This window comes from Saccopteryx bilineata, chromosome 2 (genome assembly GCF_036850765.1).
Source record: "Saccopteryx bilineata isolate mSacBil1 chromosome 2, mSacBil1_pri_phased_curated, whole genome shotgun sequence".
NCBI lineage: Eukaryota > Metazoa > Chordata > Mammalia > Chiroptera > Emballonuridae > Saccopteryx > Saccopteryx bilineata.
This window is the reverse complement of record NC_089491.1, coordinates 163,260,492-163,285,376: the sequence shown is the minus strand read 5'-3', so window position 1 is coordinate 163,285,376 and position 24,885 is coordinate 163,260,492. Positions and strand designations below refer to the sequence as shown.

Genomic DNA, 24,885 nt, shown 5'->3' with positions numbered 1-24,885 from the left:
GGAAGGAGGAAATCTCAAGCTCTCTGGAATTTGTCTGAGGGATATGGAGAGGGAAACTCAGAGGGACTGGATCTTCTTCTGCCAGGAGGAATGGTGACACAGAAGGGCAGAGGGCGAGATAAACCAAAGCAGTCAGAACATGAGGTCTCACCCATTGTTCCCATGTTCTGCCTGTAGCCCACACTTGACAGAGACAGAGAAAGCTAAAGTGCAGCACCACCAGCATCCCAGATCCCACATCCCACACCTCACAGTACAGAGAGTGACAGAGACAAATCCTACAGCTTGTTCTCCAAGCCATGCTCTCCCCTGAAGAACAGAGGTGCTCCAAATCCAGTCCCCAGGACTGTTGAGATGTGGGAAGGAGTGCCCAGAAGTTTGAGATCACCATTGTTAGAGCCATAATGCCAGCAAGTCAAAGTAGTAAAGCCTAGGAACTTCACAGAACTAAAAGTTGTAATATAGTGACACCTACTGCAAGAAACCTCTCAAAACTGAAATTTATTTTTCCCTTCCCCCTCTTTTTTTTCTTTTTATTCCTTTTCTCTTTTTCATTTTTAAATTTCATTTCCTTAATTTTTATATTTTTATTCTTATTTTCTTGTGGGTGTTTTGTTTCTGATTTTCTGTTTGCATTTGATCTCTTTTCCTGTGGTTTTTCTTCTTTACTTGTAATAATTATTAAATTTTTATTGTATTTATTTTTTCAATTTTTCTAGCTGTGGCTATTTATTTATTTTTAGAGGTTTTTTTAGCAAAAATATTTTTTATTTATTTTTTAAATTAATTTAATGGGGTGACATTGATAAATCAGGATACATATGTTCAGAGAAAACATCTCTAGGTTATTTTGACATTTGATTATGCTGCATTCCCATCACCCATAGTCCAATTGTCTTCCATCACCTTCTAACTGGTTTTCTTTGTGCCTCTCCCCTCCCCCAACCCCTCCCTCTCCCCCCACCTGGTAACCCCCACATTCTTTTCCATGTCTCTGAGTCTCATTTTTATGTCCCACCTATATATGGAATCATATAGTTCTTAGTTTTTTCTGATTTACTTATTTCGCTCAGTATAATGTTCTCAAGGTCCATCCATGTTGTTGTAAATGACCCGATGTAAGCATTTCTTATGGCTGAATAGTATTCCACAGTATATGTACCAAAGCTTCTTAATTTACTCATCCACTGACAGACACTTGGGCTTTTTCCAGATCTTCGCTATTGTGAACAATGCTGCCAATAACACTATTCTCAAATGTCATCAAGCAAGAAGACATCAAATACCATGGCCACACAAGAGAGAGAGGTCTTTCAGAAAGAAGATGAAAAATTTTTAGAAAAAATCTTAATCACTTGGAAGCCTTTGAGTATAATGATTGAGAATTCAAAATTGAAGTTCTAAAAATACTCAATGAGATGTGAGAAAACACCAATAGGCAACTTAATGAGCTCAGAAAACAAATTAAAGAACAAAACAGTCTCCTGAAACTTTAAAAACAGAGATGAAAACTCAATACATAAAGACTGAGGTAGCAAGTTTAGCTACTAGAACAAGCCAGATAGAGAAAAGAATTGGTGACATCAAAGACAGGCAACTAGAGATGCTGTAGAGAGAAGAGGAGACTTGCAAATTAAAAAAATTGAGAGAGCTCTACAAGAATTGTCTGACTCCATCATAAAGAGCAATATAAGAATAATGGGTTTATCAGAAGAAGACAAGAGGGAGAAGGGAATGGAGAGCTTATTCAAACAAATAATTAATAAGAATTTTCCAAGCCCTTGGAAAGAGTTAGAGCCTCGAATCCAAAAAGCAAACAGAGCACCGAGTTACTGCAACCCAAACAGACCTACTACAAGGCACATCATAATAAATTTGTCCAAAAAATCAATGAAAAAGAAAGAATCCTCAAGGCAGTGAGGGAAAAGATCATAACATATAAAGGAAAGCTCATTATGTTATCATCAGACCTCTCAGTAGAAACTGTACAAGCCAGAAGAGAATGGACCCAACGATTCGAAGTACTGAAAGAGAGAAATTGCCAACCAAGAACACTATATCCATCAAAGTTATCCTTCAAATACGAAGGAGAAATAAAAACTTTTACAGACATACAGAAGCTGAATGAATATATCACCAGAAAACACAGACTACAGGAAATACTCAAGGGGATATTCAACCAACACAAAGAGCAAAACAAGTCAAAACTATAAGTAAAATTTCCAGCAGGGTCACAATAAAAACAACGGTAATCTGTGACAACAATAGTATAAAAGGGGAGAGGATAAAGATCTCCAGGAGCAAAGGAGGATGGCGTGCAGAAGCACTCTTATTACAAAGGACTCTTGTCCATATGAACATTTTTTTCTTAACTTAATGGTAACCACCCATGAAAAAGCCACTATTGGAACACATGCTTAAAAAAGAAGAAACAGGGGAAAGAAGTATGAAATATCAGCAAACAAAAACTACTGACAGAAAAAGAAATAAAAGAACCAAACAAGACACAGAGCTACCAGAAAACAAAACATAAAATGACTATAAGAAATCCTCAAATGTCAGTAATTATCCTAAATGTAAATGGACTGAACTCACCAATAAAGAGGCACAGAGTAGCAGATTAGATCAAGAAGCAAAACCCAACCATATGTTACCTTCAAGAGATACATCTAAGCTGCAAGGACAAACATACTTTCAAAGTGTCCAACCAGAAAATGATTCTCAAAGCAAATAACAACCAAAGAAAAAGCAGGTGTAGCCATACTCATATATGACAATGCTGACTTCAAGACAACAAAGGTAACCAGAGACAATGATGGAAATTTCATAACAATTAAGGGAACATTGTAGCAAGAAGATACAACACTTCTTAATATATATGCACCAAACCAGGAAGCACCAAAATATATAAGACATCTACTAACTGATCTAAAAATAGTAGCAGCCCACAACACATTCATACTTGGAGATTTCAACACACCATTGAGCACTTGAGATAGATCATCTAAACAAAATCAATAAAGAAATATTGGCCTAATGAACCAAATATACATAATAGACATTTTTAGGACATTTCATCTCAAAACATTGGATTATACATCCTTCTCCAGTGTGCATGGAACACTCTCAAGAATAGACCACATGTTGGGCCATAAAACTAACATCAACAAATTCAGGAAGATAGAAATTTTACCAAGCATATTTTCTGATCATAAGGCTTTGAAATTAGAATTCAACTGTAAAAAGGAAGTAAAAAAACCCACAAAAATGTGGAGATTAAACAATATACTTCTAAAAAATGATTGAGTTAAAGAAGTAAAAGCAGAGATCAAAAGATATATACAGACAAATGAAAATGACAACATAGCATATCAAAATTTCTGGGATGCAGCAGAAACAGTAATAAGAGGGAAGTTTATATCATTGCAAGCTTATATCAAGAAACACGAGATATCCCAAGCAAACAACCTAACATCACAACTTAAAGAACTAGAAAAAGAGGAACAAAGGCAACTTAAAGTCATCAGAAGAAAGGAAATTGTAAAAATTAGAGCAGAACTAAATGAAATAAATAACAAAAAATATAGAAAAATTAATACAACATAGCTTGTTTTTAAAAAATATCAATAAAATCAACAAACCACTGGCTAGACTCACTAAGAAAAAAGAGAAAGGATTCATATAAACAAAATCCAAAATCATAGTGGAAAAAATACCACAGACATCATAGCTATACAAGAGATTATAGTAGAATATTATGAAAGATTATATGCCATCAAATTCAACTAGAGGAAATGAGTAAATTCCTAGAACTATACAATCTTCCTAGACTGAGCCACAAAGAAATGGAAAACCTAAATAGATCTATAAACAGGGAGGAAATAGAAACAACTATCAAAAACAACCCTCCCCCAAAATAAATCCCAGGATTATAGGGTTACACTAGTGAACTCTACCAAACATTCAAAGGATTGATACCTATCCTTCTCAAAGACTTCCAAAAAACAGAAGAAGCAATAATCCCCAACACATTATATGAGGTCAACATAACCCTCATAACAAAACCTAGCAAGGACAGCAACAACAACAAAAAACTACAGACCAATATCTCTAATGAATACAGATGCAAAAACCCTAAACAAAATACTAGCAAATCAAATACAACAAAATATTTAAAAAATAATACATCACAATTAAGTGGGATTTATTCTTGGAGCACAAAGATGGTTCGACATACAGAAATTGATCAACATAATACACCACATCATCAAAATAAAGAACAAAAATCATATGATCTTATCAACAAATGCAGAAAAGGCATTCGATAAGATACAACATCCATTTATGTTTAAAACACTCAATAAAATGGGTATAGAAGGAAAGTATCTCAACATAATAAAGGCCATCTATGACAAACCATCACCAAATGGTGAAAAACTGAAAGCTTTTCCTCTAAAATGAGAAGAAATACAAGGCATTCCACTCTCTCCACTCCTATTCAACATAGTGCTGGAAGTTTTAGACAGAGCAATCAGATTTTTAAAAAGAAATTAAAAGCAACCATATAAGGAAAGAAGAAGTAAAGGTGTTACTTTTTGCGGATAACATGATCCTGTCTATAGAAAACCCCAAGGCCTTCACCATAAAACTATTAGAAACAAAAAATCAAAATAGTAATGTTTCAGGATACAAATCAATATACAGAAGAATACTGCTTTCCTCTACGCCTACAATGAAACTTCGGAAAATAAATTGAAAAAAAATTTTCCTTCACAATTGCAACAACAACAACAAAGAATACTGTACCTAGAAATGAGCTTAACAAAAGATGTGAAGGAACTATATACTGAAAACTAAAAAGCATTATTGAAGGACATCGAAAAGGATACAACAAAATGGAAGAATATTCCATGTTCATGGGTCACATTAATCAACATAGTTAAAATGACCATATTACCCATAGAAATACATAAATATAATATAATCTCCATTTAAATTACAATGCCATTTAAAATAAATAAAACAAAAAATGACCAGGATAATATGGAACTATAAAAAACTTCAAATAGCCAAAGCAATCCCTAGAAAAGAAGAATGAGATGGAAGTATCACAATATCTGACTTCAAACTATACTACAGAGCCATGATAATCAAAACAGCATGGCATTGGCAGAACAACAGACATACAGACGAATGGAACAGAATCAAGAACCCAGAAATAAAACCACATATATATGGACAAGTAATCTTCAACAAAGCAGCCAAAAATGCATCAGAAAAAAAAAGAAAGCCCCTTCAATAAATGGTGCTGGAGAAATTGGAAAACCACATTCAAAAAAATGAAACTTGACTACACTTTGATTCCATGTACAAAAATTAATTCACAATGGATCAAAGTCCTAACAATAACTGAAACAATAACTTACATAGAAGAAAACATAGCTACTAAACTCATGGACTTTGGCCGTAAAGAACACTTTATGAATTTGATCCTAAAGGCAAGGGAAGTAAAGGCAAAAGTAAATGAATGGAACTATATCAAACTAAAAAGCTTCTGCATAGCAAAAGAAACCAACAACAAAACAAAAAGGCAGCCAGCCTAATGGGAGATGATATTTACAAACAATAGCCTCAATAAGGAGTTAATATCTAAAATAGTACAGAACTCACAAAGCTCAGCAACAAAGAAGCAAGCAATCCTATTTTAAAATGGGGAGAGGACCTGTACAGACACTTCTTCTAAGAAGACATACAAATGGCCAATAGATATATGAAAAGATGCTCATCTTCAATAGCCATTAAAGAAATGTAAATCAAAACAATGAGATACCACCTCATACTTTTAGATTGGCTGTTATCAACAAGACAGGTAATAACAAGTGTTGGAGAGGTTGTGGAGAAACAGAAATCCTCATTCACTGCTGGTGGAAATGTAAACTAGCACAGCCATTATGGAAGAAAGTATGATAGTTCTTCAAAAAATTAAGAATAGAGTTACCATATGACTCAACAATTCCTTCATTGGGTGTCTACCCAAAGTACTTGAAAACATTGGTATGTAAAGACACATGCACCTCCAAGTTCATTGCAGCATTATTCATAGTGGCCAAAACATGGAAACAACCTAAGTGTCCCTCAGTAGAGGATTGGATAAAGAAGATGTGGTACATACAGACAATGGAATACTACTCAGCCATAAGAAATAATGACATATTGCCATTTACGGCAACATGGGTGAATCTTGAGAACATTATACTGAGTGAACTGAGTAAACCAGAGAAGGCTAAGAACTGTGTGACTTCACACATGGGTGAGATATAAAAATGAGACTCATGGACATAGATAAAAGTGGTCACCAGGGAGAGAGGGTAGTAAAAAATGACACACGGTGACAGAAAGTGGTTTGACTTTCGATGATAGACGTACAACACAATCAACAGTTCAAATGCTATAGAAATGTTTACCTGAAACCTATTTACCCTTATTCATCAATGTCATCCCATTAAATTTAATTTAATATCTTTATTATATGCATTTTAAGTGTCTTCGCCGATAGCTTATTGGTTGCTTGCATAACTGTATGTACTAGCCAATGGGGTGAAGTTGCCACGGCTGAACGCAAATTGAACGGGTCAGGGGGAAGGTGAACATTTGTTTGCATTGGCAATCATCTGCTTTTGAAACAATTTAAGGTTGAATGCAAATTGAGCGTGTCAGGGGGAAGGTGAACATTTGTTTGCATTGGCAATCATCTGTTTTACATAAAAACTACGTCTTAACGTAATTTCTTTTAAGAATGCCTCCTAGAAAATACAGCACTGAAGAGGAGAGAAAAGGAGCTAAAGCTGCACAAAAATGGCTTTCTCGACAAAAAGAAACCACTGAGCAGAGAAAGACAAGGCTTGCTTCAGTCTCAGAGCAAATGCGTCTTTCTTGGCAAAATGAGACTGATGAGCATAGAGAAACAAGGCCTGCCTCAGATGCAAGACAAAAAAGCCTGTCTCGATAAAATGAGTCCCTTGAACAAAGGCAGAAGAGAAATGCAAAAAAACGACAGAGTAATGCTGACCAAAACGCAAAAAGGATTAAAACAGTTTCAAACGGAGAAACTTTCATTTTTGAGCATTCCTCTGGTGACATGAATATTAAATGTGAACACTGTCAGTCCTTAAACTTCAAGTTAGAAACTAATCGATTTGACTGTGGCAAGAAAGGATTTTCTCAATGTTGCAAGTACATTTGGACACGGTCAACTTTATGTTGCCTGTTCAAGAGTTTGTGAAAGAACGAACATAAAATTAAAAATAATTGATGGTCCTCTGCAAGGCAAGCTTAAAAATGATGGAAAGATCTACACAAGAAATGTTGTGTACAAAGAGATCTTTGACATGTGAATTAACATTTTATTATTTAAATCACCTTTATTTATTGAGCTAGCGGTGGCTCTTAAGAAATGTACCGCCAGTGGTTTCCTTCATTGCACTCTACTTTAAGCAATTAAGCAAGTAGAAGGGGGAAACCCCGTGGGGCACTAAGCAAAGGGGTGTCCTCACCACCTGCCCTGGGTAATTCAGTTTGAATTAGCAGACACCTTTGCACAAATCATTTTAATTACAATTTATAATATCTGGAACAGTGGTCATTTCGTATGACCACTGGGCTTTCTAGTTCTATATAAAAGGGGGTATGCACTGCCATGTTCATTGCAGCGTTGTTTGCTATAGCTAAGACTGAAAACAGTCCAAGTGTCCATCAGTGGATGAGTAGATAAAAAAGCTATGGTTCGTTTACACAATGGAATACTGTGTGACTGTATAAAAGAAGGAAATCTTACCTTTTGCAACAGCATGGATGGATCTAGAGATTATGCTAATGAATAAGCCAGGCAGAAATAAACAAAGACCATATGCTCTCATTATACGTGAAATCTAATGAACACAATTAACTGAAGAACAAAATAGAAACAGAGGCAGGGTCACAGGGAACAGATGGACAGCTGTCAGTGGGAAAGGGGATGGGGGGATGGGATCCAAGAAGGAGAAGGGATTAGCCAAATTATATATACATAACACATAGATACAGACAACAGGAGAGCAATAGCCAGAAGGAAAGGGGAGTGATGGTAGAGAGTAGAGGGCAAAGGGGAGAAAATGGGCGTGGACAGAGACTTTGCATGGGCACAGGGGGACACAATGTGGTGTGCAGAGAATGTTATATTGAGTGGGAAGCTTGAAACCATGTCAATGCAATAAATTAAAAATAAAAATTAAAGAAAAAAGAAATGAAGTACTGCTATATCCTACAACATGGACGACCCTTGAAAACATTATACTAAGTGAACAAAACCATTCATTTATATAAAAAGGCAGATATATAGGCAAATACACAGAAGCAATGTTTGCATACAATAATGGTCACTTGGGACTTGAGGTGGTGGTGGGGAATGGGGAGTAACAGCTAATGTGTATGGGATTTTTTTTGGGGGGGTGTCAAAATGTTCTAAAATATATTGTGGTATTACATAACTTTGTGAATACACTAAAAGTCTTTAAATGTACACTTCAGGTGGGTGAATTGTATAATATATAAATTATATCTCAATAAAGCTTTTTTTCCCCAAAAAGAATGAGTTGCATAATTTAACAGATATTTAATTTACTATACTTGGTCAATTGTATTTTGTATCTGCTTTTTCCTTTCCATCTGTGAGTTTTCCACAATTCCTTATATACACGGAATTAGTGGCCTACTTCTTAATTCCTAACTCTCCGTATCTATAATAGTATATGATCCATTAGATTATTTTTAAACATCAAGGGCAAGATGTCTTTCCTGAATTCTAAAAACTTTGACCAAACTCACTCTAAGACCTAGAGTTCTGTTGTTAAATAACGAGATTCACAAAATGAAAATCAGAAGTTCCTTGTCAAGTAGATATTTGTTGATTTAATGACTCCTCAGAACATGATATTTCTTCCTAGTTCATCGGTTTCTGTAACAGTGGGTTTTCGAAATCCTGTTAAAACCTGTGACTTGTTGCCTGCGAGTAAAAGAAAAATAGTTGAGACTGTATTGTGACAATTAGTTAATACTTATTGCATGCTTAGCTTGCCCCAAGCTGATACCTTAGCACCTAACTCATTTAAATCTTCCCAATCAACATGTAAGATGTGTATTGTTATTTCTCTTTTACTAAGGAGGCACAAAGATGTTAAAATAACTTGGCCAAGAACATAAACCTACTGAGTGGTGAAACAGATTCTTACCCTAACAGCCCACTTCTAAAACCTATATGAAGAAAGATTCAGTGAGTCATTGAATTAACCTTTTTCCTGCTGCAATAATTACTTAATTCCGAGACACTGATGGAGTCAAGTTAGATGGTATGTATTGAGTGAAAACAACAAAAACAGAACAGGGCTCTTGTTCTAGTATTACACAGTCTAATGTGGGAGATGAATACACTGCCAAGTAACAAAAACAAAATGTGGAAAGCCTGTATCATAAGGTCCAAAGTCTAATGAGAGAGAAGAGGTAGAATAGACCTGGCTGAAGATTTGCTGGAGGAAATGGCAAGGAGAGGAAAGATGGCGCTGAAGGGTTAACATTTCTTCTAGACAAGACACAACATCTGCAAAAGCACAGCAGCAGGAAAGCACGTGGTGTTCTGGAATGGCCTCCATGTGTAAGAGTATCAGAAGAGGTTGGTAAAAGGAAAGAGCAGGCCGTGAGGGGTCTTTTCTATTGTGCTAAAGAGTTCTGAATAAAGAACACTAAAGCATATGAGCTTTGCTTGACCTGTGGTGGCACAGTGGAGAAAGTATAGATCTGAAACACTGAGGTCACTGGTTCGAAACCCTGGGCTTGCCTGGTCAAGGCACATGAGAGTTGATGCTTCCTGCTCCTCCTCCCTTCTCTCTCTCACCCATGTGCTTTCTCACTCTCAATAAAATGAATAAAATCTTAAAGAAATTTTTAAAAAAATAAAAAAGATATGGGCTTTACATAACCCTATTTGCATCTTGAGAAAATAAGTATAAGAATTCTGATGAGGGACAGGGTAGACAATGAAAACAGGGATACCAGGGAGTCGGCTGTTAGAACACAGAGATTTTAATAAGGAAGCAAATTAAAAATATGCAATTTAATTCTCTTTTAAGTGTATGATAAGCCATAGTGGTCCCAGGACCATGGTTAGTACCATCTAAGGCAACACTGTCCAACAAATATAAAGCAAGTCACATATGTATTATTTAAATTTTATACTAGCCACATTAAAACAAGCAACACATAAAATTAACTTTGGTTATCTGTTCTATTTAACCCGATATCTTATCATTTCAACATGTAATCAATATAAAACATTAATGAAATATTTTACATTCTTCTTTTTATACTAAATGCTTCTCAATTCATATGCTTAATTTGCCTTGGAACTACTTGACCTGAATTTTTTTTAATTTTTAAATTTTATTTAGAAAATTAACTTGAACACAGTGACATTGATCAATATCGACTGAATTTAAATTTCTTAAAATTAACAATTGAAAAATTAAACACATTGTTCCAAACACTTAAATGCTGCCCAATATTTGAATCAAATGTCAGTTTTAAAATTAAATTTTAAATTGATTCAAATGAAATTTAAAGTTTAGTTAGTTCTCAATCATACTAGCCATATGCAAATGCTCAATAGCCACATATGGTGAGGGGCTACCATTTTGGACAGCACAAATTAAAGAGCTAATTCTGAACAAAGGCAGGATGACTTACCAAACACTTTTGCTTGACTTAAAAAATAGGTGTTCACTAAATATGTTTGTTATTATCAGAGAGAATAGGAGTTTAAAGGAGAATCACTAATTCTAAACCAATGGCATATAAAACAGTATATAGGAGCAGAAGGAATTCTTCTTGAGAGAAGAAGGAATAAATGCTCAACATATTATTATTTTGGGTTAAGTTAGGTAAGAGAACATTGTTCTTTAAACCAATCCTTTTCAGCTAACATAGAATATTGGAAAGAATCATTCCTTGTATAAATGTGCTTAAAAAGAGTAAAACACACACCAAAACAAGTCCCAGTACAGAACCTTAAGCCATAAAAATAACAGGTCAGGAAACATGCTTGAATAACAATGTGAGAAATTGATAACTAGCTCTTGGAAAGGCGGAAGATCATGTCCCCTGCGCCCTGCTGTCAGTTGCCCTGAACTGCAGAGCTCCACTCGGGATCACTACATTCAGAGTGATGGTTGATGGCCACAGGCTGAGAAATTTACTACACAGTTTCCTTCCTAAGCTTATTTGTGAGCAGATTAACCATTGTAACATCTGTGTGAACAGGGAATGCCAAAAGGCTAATTCTACGTGAGTTTGTTTTTCCGACTGGAAAACAAAGAAAATATCTCCCCTCCCTTACTAGACTCTTCACAACACTAGGGAAGGGTATGTACAGAGGAGTCTTGTGATAATTAAATGTGGGAAAGGGAAGTGACAAAGCCAGTGTGAAATGCAGCAAATTATTAAATTGATGTGGCAAATGATTAAGTTGGAATTTCATGTAAAATCTGATTTTCAAGAATCATCAAACATTCTGTGGACTAAACAGATCAAGTTTCAGACCTCTAGTTCGCAACTTCTGAACAAAAATTTAACATAGCAACACCAGAAACAGAGTTAAAATGAAAGCTAAAGCAAAGTTAAAATGAGAGCCAAGTGAGTATAGTGATTTTGAAGAAAGGATAATATCAACTAACTAGGCCATTGACAAAAAAGAATAGTCACTGCTGAGACTAGCTGCCATCTATGTCAGTGTACACTCAGACCAGGAATAACATAGACTGAATAGAATATGTACCCATAAAAATTAAGCAAGACCTTCTATTTAAAACTGTGTTTGGATTAGAGCTCCTGAAATGCACTCCCACTACAAAACACCTGAAAACGATGGGTACAATTTTTAAATAGTTTTTAAATGCATAGCTAAGCTACTAAGACATTAAGGTAAATCATAGAAGACAAAAATGAAAGCCTGAGGGAGGGGGAGCACTGAGATTGGTGGCCACCAATGCTCTAGATTTTAGCGGCTGTTTAGGAGGCAAGCCATGGCCCTGGAGCCTGTCACAGACTTCCGGTAGCTCCCCCTCCCAGCCCCCAGGTAAACATCCTCCCCTTCTTGACAAATAGGAGTTTTAGCTGATTGTATGACCAGTTATCAGGACATTTCCCAGCCTCACTTACTATATGAGTAGGTTTGGCCAATGTGATGGAGCAGAAGTAACATATGTAACTCACTAGAAAAAGAGCTGTTTTTCTCATCACTCTCCTTTATCCTATGAGTTCGAATGCAAGTACAAGGTGGGACAGAAGTAGGTTTATAGTTGTTCATATGGAAACTAGTACAATAAATAATAAATAATAATATAAGAATGAACTGTGATTCACATACTCATAACTGTAAACTTATTTTTGTCCTACCCTATATATTCCATCATGTAAACAAGGCCATTACTGTTAGAATGGCAGAACACTGTTAGAAGTCTGGGCCTCTGAGCCCACTGAACTGCTTGGACCATCATGTGAAAGAAAAATAAGCCATCTTGTTTAAACCACTGTATTTTGAGGTCTTTTAATAAAAGAGCAGCTTTTCTCTGTATCTTAGGCAATATAAGTCATGTAAGGTAAGGTCACACAACCCCCTCCTCCCCCGAGACCAGGGATACCAAAGGTCTACCCTAGGATTCAGCAAACTTTTTCTCTAATGGCCATAAAATAGTGATTATTTTAGGCTTCATGGGCCATATAGTCTCTGTCCCAACTACTTAAGTCTCATTGTAGAGCAGAAGTAGACACAGACACTAAGTAAACCAATGGGTATAGCTGTGTTCCAATAAAACTTTATTTGCAAAAACAGGAAGTAAGCTGGATCTGGCCAACTGGCCATAGTTTGCCAACCCCTTGACAACAAAAGGAAGGAAGGGGGGGAAAAACAAAGAAAGGGAGGGAGGGAGGATGGAAGAAAAAAAGAAGGAAGGAGGGAAGGAGGGAAAGAAAGAAAGAAAACTTTGTGACAGAAACTTGCCCATTGTAGCCTTGACTCTCTGAAGTAAAAGAAAATTCTGCTCTGAAAATCATTATTTAGAGCTGACTTTCAGAAGGGACTATGGTTTCAACTCACACTACAAATTCCTCAAGAGTGCAGTGTTACCTTAAAGTGGACTTGGGTTGGTAGAGCTTTCAGGTGCCTGACAGAAGAAGCAAATGTAAATCCTCTCTGGAGGAGCACATCTTCAGCTACAAAGAATTCCTAAAGATAAATTCCTATCCAAGATGAGCTCACAAATAAACATCACAAAACATACAAGGAAAAAAAATAACCTGCATTGAGCAAAAGTCAACAGAAAAATCAAGTAACAAAATCAGACCTGTTGCCTGACTTGTGGTGGTACAGTGGATAGCGCACCGACCCAGGATGCTGAGGTCTCAGGTTCAAATCCCTGAGGTCGCTGGCTTGATTGCAGGCTCACCAGCTTTAGCATGGGGTTGCCTGCTTGAGTGCAGAATTATCAACATGACCCCAAAGGCACTGGATTGAGCTCAAAGGTTGCTTGAAGCCCAAGGTTGCTGGCTTGAACAAGAGGTCACTGGCTCAACTTGAGCACCATACCCCCCACAACCTGGTCAAGGCACATATGAGAATTAGTGAACAACTAAAGCAATGCAACTATAAGTTGATGCTTCTCATCTCCTTTCCTCTCTCTCTCAAAAAAAGAAAAAAATCAGACCTATTTACTTTAGATGTTAGATTTATCAATGACAAATATATGTTAAATAACGCTTAAAGAAGATAAATATAAGAAATAAGAGAATATCCAAAAGTGACCAGGCATAATTTTTAAAGGACCAATTAGAACTTCTAAAAAAGAAAAGGCCAGAGGGAACAAATCAGGCTTTAGAAAGATGGAGTCAAAGAGAAGTTGAGCAGTTTACTGTTACAATTCCCCCTTTTTGTTGTTCATTCGGTTAAGAGGGAGGATTAACTTTTAAGATGAAGTCAGATTTGTCTGTCCACTGTGCCCCTCTTAGCCGGCTCTCGTATGTCCACATAATCACACATTATAATCTCACATGTCCACATCTTATGTGATATTTCCTGAGCCTTAAAGGGGGTACTCTGGGTGTTCAATTTGCAAGCATGGATGACAGCAGTGGTAGAAGTAGCAGCAGGCTAGGGTATCTGTACCCCAAGGGGAGACAAAGAATAAAGAGCAACTTTTGTTATTATGTTCCCCAGGAACCAAACAGTTGGCCGGTGTATAAACACGTCCTTGTTCAGCTAACAAGTCATCTAAAGTAATCCTATTGTTTAAGGATCCACATGCCAAGGACTCTGTTGGAGCCTTAGAGTTTGGACAGTCAAATGGGCTAAACGGCTGACCATATGGGTTAAATTCTATAAAATCAGTATTTGATAAGATTTATGGGAACAAAAAAACAAAGGTTAATGATCAGAGAAAATTGTAAAGCAGTTTCTGGGTTTGTAGATTAGAAACGGCCTTTTATATTGATAATTGGAAATGTCTTTAATGTTATCAGGTGCCCAGATAAACTTTCTGTGTGACTTACACAGCATCAGTCTCTGAGGTTAAGTATGAGCTGTTATGGCAATCTCTGAAGTTTATATCATGTTGTCCAGCTGCAATTTGTGAGGTTCAAGGAAAGGACAGTTTTAGTTCTCAATGATTTCACATCACTACAAGAATCAGGATCCAGTCCAGTTTACAAGCAGAAAACAAAACTCAAGAGAATGGATATCACTAGACTCTAATATCCACAAAGGCTCACAAAAATTAGCGGATATTTAAAATAAATATGAAGCTATAAAATATCCCCTAATATTTGTGAGCAGTGTAGTTCCTATTGAAACAATTTTCTAAAATCATCCCCATTTTTACCAAAGATAGCCAAATTATAATGAACTTATCTGAAAAATAGGTATAGTTTCAATAAACTTGGCCTGATTATCTGTGTAAGTCTAGCAAGAATAGTAATTACCCATACTGGCACCTTTAAATCTGCTTTGCTGTAATTTCCCTAAGGAATCTTCAGATTGAACTTTAAAAGGCTTCTCATGACCATGTGCTTCTCCCCCCTCCACCCCCATCTCTCTCGCTCTCTTCCCTTCTGCAGCCATGGCTCAAATGGTTAGAGCAAAGTTGGCCCTAAGCACTGAGAATGGCTCCAAGGCCTAAACCTCAGGTACTAAAATAGCTTGGTTGCCGAGCAACGGAGCTGCGCCCTGCTGGGCAGAGCATAATTTGGTAGGGGCTTGCTTGGTGGATCCTGGTTGGAGCACATGTGGGAGTCTTCTCTGCTTCCCTGCCTCTCCAATAATAATAACAAATAAATAAATAAATAAATAAAAGGCTTCTCCAGCCCAGAAAGCCAAGGCAGGGACTTGCCATCAGACTTTGCCTGCAATATCTATCTATATATATTTGGGTGAGTTTCTCTCTTCTCAGGGTCCAAATGCATCCTGAGGTTCTTTCCTCCAATTATAACAAATGCAGTGGCATTACTTCTATCGTTAACATGGATACAGTTTGCATATTCTATGCATATGGTGAACATCAGTCATAGTGTTTAAGGGATGAAGGCGCCAGAAGGTGCCAGAAGATCTGCAATGTGAGGTGGCAAAAGATCATGTTAAAAAGCCTATCAGGCCCTGGCCAGTGGCACAGTGGCCCGAGTCAACCTGATGTATGGATGTTCCGGGTTCAATTCCTGGTCAGGTTACATAGAAGTGACCATCTGCTTTTCTCTCCCTCCCTCTGCCCCTTCTCTCCCTCTTCCCCTCTGACAGCCAGTGGCTCAATTAGTTCAAGTGTGGCCCCAGGCAGAGGATAGCTCCATTGGAGAACATCAGCTTCAGGCATTAAAAATACCTCGGTACTCAAGCATTGGCCCCAGATGGGGTTACCAGATGGATCTGGGTCAGGGCGCATGTGGGAGTTTACCTCACTATCTCTCCTCCTCTTATGTAAAAACAAACAAATTAAAAAGAACCCAAACAAACAAAAAGGAAGCTTATCAGTGCTCTTGGGGTCAGTTCCCGTCCACAGAGCATGAGTTGGGACTTCAACAGGATCAACACACTTTAGCTGGCTGGGACACACCTCACTCTCTGGCAAGACACATCCTATACATTGTATAGTATACAACTTGAGAGTTGTCAGTCCAATTGCCATTCAAGTGTACCCTCCCCTGGTTCAGTTTCTTGAGGAGCCCAGAACAGAGCTGACATTGGTCCTTTATCAGCACTTATGCTGCTAAGGCATCAGGCCATAGCCTTAACAGAACTGAAAAGCACTTACTTCATTTGCAGCAGTTCCTAAGCCTCAGGAATAAGCCTTCTACTGTTTTCACTTTTCTTAATGCCTTGGCAATGACCTTCATCCACCCAGGCAAGGTAAAGGCCCCACAGCTGCTGATTAGGGTCGTAAACCTAGGGGCTTAAGGAATGGAACTGATTTGTACCTAGTTGCAAATATTTACAAGTGCACAGTTGGGTACTGTTGTCCTACCTTACTACTATTTTAATGTCCTTGTTTACAGCTCCTGAGCAACAATTGACCAGTGAGCAGAAACCACCTATTCAGCTAGAATAAAATCCAAAGCAATTCAATTATCGAACACAACTTTAGCCAGTCTAAAGCCTTCTTTTGAGGCTTTATGGCTTGAAGTTTCATTGGATATCATTCTTAAAGTTATTGAAAGATTACTAATCATGTGTTGGTGGGCTTGGACTCCCCACTAGGGAGATAAGGTTTTGCCAAATATTGGCCAAAACCATCTCCCTGGTAGCCAAGTACATAGAACATTGGAGAACTTCCCTTTTGAGTTGGTTGAATAAAGGAAGCTAATTAAATTTTATATGTACAAAGGAGATGTAAAATGAAGACAGATATGCACAGCAGTAAGTTGTGCATTATTTATCTTTTGCTGTCTTCTCATCAGCAACTTGAGATCTGTTTGGAGTTTGAGTGTGTATTCTGACTTTTGGAGTATATCTTTGGCCAGTACAGGAGCACATCTTTTGATTTTTGAAGGCCTTCTGATTGAATTTTCATCAGCAGTGGGGCCATCCTGGGTGTTCTTAAGAGGAGCTGAATCAATTTAACAGAGGAATGGGTTATTAAGAGAACCTGGTAAAGCCCCACCAACCTGGGTTCAAGATGATCATGATATTTGTTCTTCCATGACTTCAATAGAATCTCTGGGACTGATGCGACGGGGAGGGACATTAGTCAGGTACATCACCTTGCAAATGTAGAAGCAAACTTCTACATAGCTATTAAAGTTAGACCGAAGGAGTGCCTGTAAGTAACAAAAAACTTAAGATGGGGCCCTGGCCGGGGCTGGCTCAGTGGATAGAGCATCGGTCTGGCTTGCGGATATCCTGGGTTTGGTCCCAGGTTTGATCCCGGGCTTAATCCCAGGTCAGAGCACACAGGAGAAGTGACCATCTGCTTCTGTTCCCTTCCCACACCCCCTTCTCTCACTCTTTCCTTCTCACAGCCAGTGGTTCGGTTAGTCAGAGCGTTGGCCCCAGCCACTGAGGATAGCTCAGTTGATTCGAGTATCGGCCCCAGATGGAGTTGCCAGCTGGATTCTGGTCAGGGAACATGCGAAAGTCTGTCTATCTCCCCTCCTCTCAAAACAAAAAGACTGGTTTTGAAACCCCAGGTTAAGATGACATGGTTATAAAACAATTGACAAAGAAATATAAAGAAATATGCTTTTCTCTATAACATACCACTTTAAGTTACCAAATTAAAATACAGTGGTACCTTGAGATACAAATTTAATTCGTTCTATTACCGAGCTCATAAGTCAGTCAACTCGTACTGTATCAAACTGCTGATACTGGAACGGTGAGCCAACGTGCCAACTAGCGGCAGCTTGCCGAATCACTACTCGGATCTCAGAATTTCACTCGGATCTCAAATAAAAATACGAACCAAGTCGCAGCCTTTTTTTTTTTTCTTTTTTAAATTTTTTTATTTATTCATTTTAGAGAGGAGAGGGAGAGACAGAGAGAGAGAGAGAGAGAGAGAGAGAGAGAGAGGAGACAGAGAGAGAGAAAGGGGAGGAGCTGGAAGCATCAACTCCCATATGTGCCTTGACCAGGCAAGCCCAGGGTTTCGAACCGGCGACCTCAGCATTTCCAGGTCGACGCTTTATCCACTGCGCCACCACAGGTCAGGCCGAGTCGCAGCTTTTATCTTAAAAAAAATCGTATGTTGGTCTGTTCGTATCTCAAGGTATCACTGTATTATTTCAGGACATTGTAAACTATTAGAGATTGTAATCTCTAGGACATTCATTAAATACTAAGAATATAGGCATATAAATACAAGATAATTTGACAGAGCTTACCATGTAATTTCAACAAATCAAAATAAACCTAATTAGTTTAATATTTCTCTTTTGTAAGGAGAGAAAATAAATCTTTTGTGGTGTCCTGGGAGTCCTTCTAAACACTTCAGTTATTCCCAGGTCAAAACTGTATTTATAATTTAAATTTGGAGAAGTTTGTGAAAATATCAAGAGGTTTAGACATTTAACTAGGATCATAAGTCATTATGAAGCAATACTTACTTACCCATTCAGTTTAAGTGGCAATAAAAATTTCAAACACAAATACAGAAGTTTACATATTGTTAGCAAAACTTAGTTCTTACTATGAAGGAGATTATTTTCTTAAGTAATCATGAACATGGTTAAGGCAACATAAAACACAGAAAATTATTTTCATAAAACAGAATCTTGGCTTTCTAGGAAGAAAAAATTTCACAGTAATAGTGGAAAACCAATAGCCCAAGAAACTATCCTTTTTAGCAGAGAGAGAAAATCTAATTCTAATTCTGCATCAGCTTACTTTTGATTTTAAATTCACTCACTAAAATAAATTTATCTTAATCTTAAACTTGACTACATACATAAAACTTCCTTTCTTAAGATTATTTGGTAATGACTTGGGTACTAAAGAATATTTATCATTAATTTTGTAACAAACCTTTAAAGTTCCTAGTTACCAAAGGGATTTAGTAAAATCATTTTACTTTTATTTTTTGTAAGATTTTATTAATTTTAGAGGAGAAAAAGGAGAGCAGGAAGCATCAACAGTAGTTGTTTTTTGTATGTGCTTTGACCAGGCGCAAGCCTGGGGTTTCAAAACCAGTGACCTCAGTGTTCCAGGTTGTCGCTTTATCCACTGTGCCACCGCAGGTAAGGGTTGCTTCTTCACTCTTTACATCCGAGATATGGTGATTATTTCTTTTCAAAGATTTTATTTATTGATTTTACAAAGAGGATATATAGAAAGGAATGAAGAGGAGCAGAAAGCATCAACTTGTAGTAGTTGCTTTTTGTATGTGCCTTGACTAGGCAAGCCTGGGGTTCGAACCAGCAACCTCAGCGTTCGAGGTCGACACTTTATTCACCGTGTCAAAACAGGTCAGGCCTGGATATGATTATTCTCCCTCAAGTCCCATGGCCCTTCATACTTACCTTGCCTTCATCTATAGTCTATTATATACCTGTAATTTCCCCCATATAAATAATGCAATCGCATTATCTTCAGTGCCTTTAAGAGGTGGGACAGGAAAGTCAGTGTGCTATTCTGTCACAAAAAAACCCTCAGCTCCATGACTTAACAACCATAGGACCATAAATAAATTGCTCTCTGCTTTATAGGGTAATATGGAGATTAAACAAGTCAAGTTGATAAAAGTTCTGAGGGTGGTGCCCAGAACAGACTACACACTCAATAAATGGGAGAGACATTGATAGGCAAAGGTGATTTTGTGAATAAGACTTAAAATAGGCCCACCAGCACAGATTTTCCAGGACCCTGGCCCCATGTTAATGAGCCCAGTGTGATGTCCCCCTAGTAATAACCATGGATGCGTGCTCCAAAAAATACAGGGCACTCAGGTTACTCACACAGAGACTGCACAAGGCCTGGGGAAGGGGGTACCTAGGAAACAGGTGGGAGAGATCCAAGTATTTCACATGCAAAAGAAACTCCCACAACAGTACTTCCAGAGGCATACTCTAATTCCCTTGTTACAGAAGATACTATTTGAAATCAGTAGGACATTAACTTGGATTTACTCTATTATCACAAAAGAACCATTAATCTGCATTTGTAATAATGTAAATAACCTTGTACCAACTACACTCAGAAACAGAACAAGATGCTGTTGAGGAACAATTAACCAAGAATCTAATAAACACTGAAACACCTTGCTGAAAAATAAAAACCCAATAAATGCATATACCATGCTCTATGTATTAAGATGTCAATCCTCCCTGGATGATACCATATTTGTATTAACCCAATCAAAATCCCAGTAGGACTTTAAGAAAAAAGAAACTTGACAAAATAAGTATTAAACTTCACCTTAAAGAGTAAGTGTCCTAAATAGACATCCCTCCCCCAAAAGACACACACACACACACCAAACAGAATAGTAAGATAGGTTGGCTTTCCCTATCAGGCCAAAATCAAGCCTCCAGCCTCAATAATGAAAGCAGTGGGGTATTGGTGCAGGAACAGTAACTGCTTTCAGAGTCAGGGCTCATGCTACCCAAATGCTTTAGAGTCGAGTATGTTATTAATACAACCACTCATCTTGATTGTCCCGTATCCAGATGATGAAGCTGAGGGCTAGAAAAGTTAGGTAACTTGCCCAAGATTATACAGGGTCAAGGCAGGAGTTTGAACCCGATGATTACAGGACTCCAACTTATCTCAAAGAATAATATTAATGACCATTATGTACAGAAACCTTACAAATTTTAAAAAATTTAAAAACTCCTAAATAACCTGATTATAAAAATGGAAAAGGATACTAACATGCAAGTGGAGAAATTTATATATTAAAAAGTTCAACCTCACAAGTACTTATTAAAATTGATAATACCTATGTTTAGAGATTGCTGGGAAACGGATACTCATACAAACTATAGAAGTATGTATTTATTATATATAGCATTTTTTGAAGGCAGTCTGACATTAAAATATACAATTTTGTATGCTAATCTTTAGCAATTCCTCTTCTAGAATCCATCCAAAGAAACATTAAACATAAGCACAAAGAACCATTTACAAGGATACTCACTGCAGATTTTTCTATAACATTGAAATAATGGAAAGAACCTAACTACCCACCAACAAGTATGAGTTGGAACAAATCATCATCCATTTATGCTACAGAATAGTACGTAAAAAGGAAACGTGCATGGATTGACATGAAAAGATGTCGATGATACAGTATTAAAGGAGAAAAGCAAATCACAGAATATACTGACTTGCAATCCATTTGTTACAAAACAGAAAAAGGATCTAAGAGGGAATGATAAATTTGAGAAAATGAGAAGAAAAAAGCAGGAATAAATACCTGTACACATATGTTCAAAAAGCATTTTAAAAAAAGTCTAAAAGGATATACAGCAAACCATTTACAGTGAATATTCTGGGAAAGAAAGTGGGATTAGGACTTCGTTTAAAGGCAAATTTTATTTTTTACTCAAACTTTCTTTCTTGTGGTCAGGCTTCCAGTTTTTTTTTTTAACCAAAAATGTGTAAATCATTGAAAACACTAAAAACTGACCCAAGAGAATAAAAGAGCAATAATTAGAAATTACATATTAAGAACTACTAACACCTATAAAGATTCAAAGCAACTGACGCAATAAATTTTATTGTTTACTTAATGACAGGCTCTGGACAAAGTGAAGACAATGGAGACAATGACATGTTTAACTCCTATCACAAAACTGATCTGTTACAAATTTCCAGTGGTTCAACATATTTAAATGTAAAATATATAAAGAAAAAAACCAAGAAATATAAATATTCAGATTTTTGCAGTATAATGTGATGTTCTTAAAAAAAAAAGTTTGCTTTAATTGTATATTTCATTTTAACTGTCATTCAAAACACAAAATCACATGTTTATCTACCCTGACCCAAAATCTGGTTCTGGGGATTGCAGTATTAGAAGTGTACAAAATTAAAAACAGCTTCAGAGCTCAGAAACAAAGCATTTTCCTTATTTTAATGCATCAAGGCGCAAATATATTAATTCCAAAAAGCCAATCATTGTTATATGCATATAAATAAAACAGATTTGACAACACTTTTATAATCAAACCGAACTAACATACTAAAAGTGTGTGTGCACATCTGCACGTGTGTATATACACATACACATATTTATGCAATACTTATTTTAGAAAAAAGCTATCTCGGTGAAATGCTTCTGAAAATATTCACTTGATGCACATTATGTACAAAACCTTCTATATAAAAAATTAAAATATTTTCAATAAATTCCATGTTCACATCCCATCTGAAAACTGTAATTGAAAGATACATAGGGTCTACCTAATGGTTTCTGTCTGAAATCATGGCTAAGGCAGTTCTCTTTCCAAGGACTCTTTTTTTTACCCACTCTTATGTCACTAGTACTAAGATAAACAAATATGACACAGATGCATCCTGACATGCCTATGTGTTATTACCTGGAGCTCTGTTAAAATAGGGGACAGTTTATAGTTAATAAAAAGAATACTTTTTTTCTTAAAATATATTGTTTCTCTGTTCCAAATTAAGCACTTACTTAAGACATTAAGAGGCTGATGAGCCACTCCATTTGGTGTCAATGTCAATAGCCCTGTAAGAACTCTGTGTTGGAATAGCTAGAAAAGTTTCCACTAAAGTCATAGTGCATCCTTCATCTGCATAGAACTAATTTGGCTTAATAGCTCTTTGCTCCCAGAACACCAGTCTGGAGTTCCAATATGCTTTTGAAGGTTCATTTCAGATATGAAAAATCATCTCATACAGGCAATTTGAGGATATATAGAATAATAAATTTGTTAAAATGTTCAACAAATTTTACCAGCATTCATTTACTCATTTAGAGTAGCTGTTGACAGTTAAGATGGAAAACAAAAATAGAAAAGACTAGGGGCAATCAAGTTGAGTCGGTCAAATATTTATAACAGTAACCATTTCACTAAGTCTTTAAGCAAATACGTAACTGCAGTAACCTGACCTCTAGCTCATCATTCTACAAGCACTGAAAGCACTGAAGATTTGAAGCTGCAAAGGTGAAAATTGAAATACCCTTAGAAAAGGGGAACAGTCTGAGGCAAAAGTTGTAGGTCTGTAAATATATGTTTTATATGCACACGCAGTTGTGTGTATTATTCTGTATAAATTTATATACATATTCACAAGATGCCCTGCAGTGTAGTTCAAAAGACCTTTATCAAGAAACCAACTGATTCTAGTATAGGCCCTAGAGTTCATACCAACTATGTAAGAAACACATGTGCATATTTTCACATAATGTAAACTGTATCAACAAAAACATTGCTATTAACACTAGGTAAATAGTAGTAGGTTTTACCAACCAGCAATGTAATCAGAATATTCCTTACACTTAAAATCGAAATAAAGAAAAATATACAACTGGGTTTCAAATTCACAAGAAAAAAGACATTTAGCATGGCAAATAAGAATAAGTTCAAATTCCCGAGTAAGGAAAAATATCAAACTTTAGAAATCTCCTGGGACGTAATTTAATTCCTACATCAATTTTAGAAAAATAGACTCAGAATAAACGATGCTGCAATGGATTCTCTCAACACATCAACCCATGTTTATCTTTTTCCTCTTTTGTTTCCAGCTGGAGGTTTCTTCAACTGAAGGAGTTGACCTCCTGTTCCAAAGCCTGCAGAGGCAGGATTGGACACCCCAAATGTCAAACCAGCTGATGCCGTGATGCCAGGATTGCTGAAGTTAAACCCAGAGGTACTTGAGCTGCCAAAGCCTTATGTTTAGGGGAAAGAATATTCATATCAGAAGTTAAGTCACAAAAACAAATATAAAAAATGAGGATGAGAGGTAAATTTCTAGCTGCAAGATATATAATCTATAAAAACAGTAAATATGTTATGGCCCTAAATTTCTAACATGCAATTTTATAGGAAAATCATTTAGCAATCAACTGGCACCAGAGAGACAGAAGTTTAATCATCCAGGCCGAAAGAGAAACCCTAGTGCAAATAACTGAAATCTATAAAAGACTTCAAGTGCCATACACTTTTCTGGGAACTGAATGTGCCAAGGTGCCTTCTTCCTCTGCCCCTCCAGAAATATTTTATCAACATATTGAAGATACTCTCCCAAACTTTGGACCCATCCATACAATTTTAAGTCCTCCAAGAAAACCACAACCCACAATTTTCGAGGCAAGAAATACACTGAAGAGTAATGCCTATTGTTTTTGATTTTATAAGAGCCCTTACATAATTAAGATCAAGTACTAGCATTGTCTAGTTAATGAATATTAACATATTTATAATTCTGATACCACTGTATTCCACATATGTTATTCTGCTGGAACTGTTGATTTTAAACATTATTTAATATCAAACAGAATTTCCTTCAAATTCCCTTAATTTCAATACAAATTAATTGGCATTACATCACCATTTTAGACATAGTTTTTATCCCTAAGTGCTGTATATTAAAACAAGTCATAATTTATAAATATAGAGAAAGTACAAAAGTAGATGGAACATGGAAATTTCTACTGAAAGACTCAGAAGACTATCTGAAGAATGAACAAAGAACCCAACTGTAAGATGAGACATAATAACTACAGATCATCTCTTTGAAAGAGAAATCATTATCCTGAATGAATGATAAAAACCAGCTAAAACTTACTCTTACAATAATGAAAAACATTTTTGTACCATGAAGTTAGTCTTTGGGTTCAAAGGAATTTCTACCTAATTAAG

At 36.6% G+C, this 24,885-nt stretch overlaps 1 protein-coding gene across 4 annotated transcripts in view; it reads right to left on the bottom strand.

Moving 5' to 3' along the window:
• Positions 1-8,903: 8,903 nt before the first annotated feature.
• Positions 8,904-24,885, bottom strand: part of NUP58 (nucleoporin 58) — a 53,031-nt gene continuing 37,049 nt past the window's right edge. For 2 of the 4 annotated variants that reach the window (XM_066258312.1, XM_066258313.1), the window contains exon 15: positions 21,742-23,912. In XM_066258312.1, coding sequence (XP_066114409.1) covers positions 23,743-23,912 — 170 coding nt within the window. In that variant the 3' untranslated portion in view covers positions 21,742-23,742. Of the gene's footprint in view, positions 9,041-21,741; positions 23,913-24,885 lie in introns of those variants that run through there. The other 2 variants (XM_066258316.1, XM_066258314.1) reach the window with 2 other exon arrangements.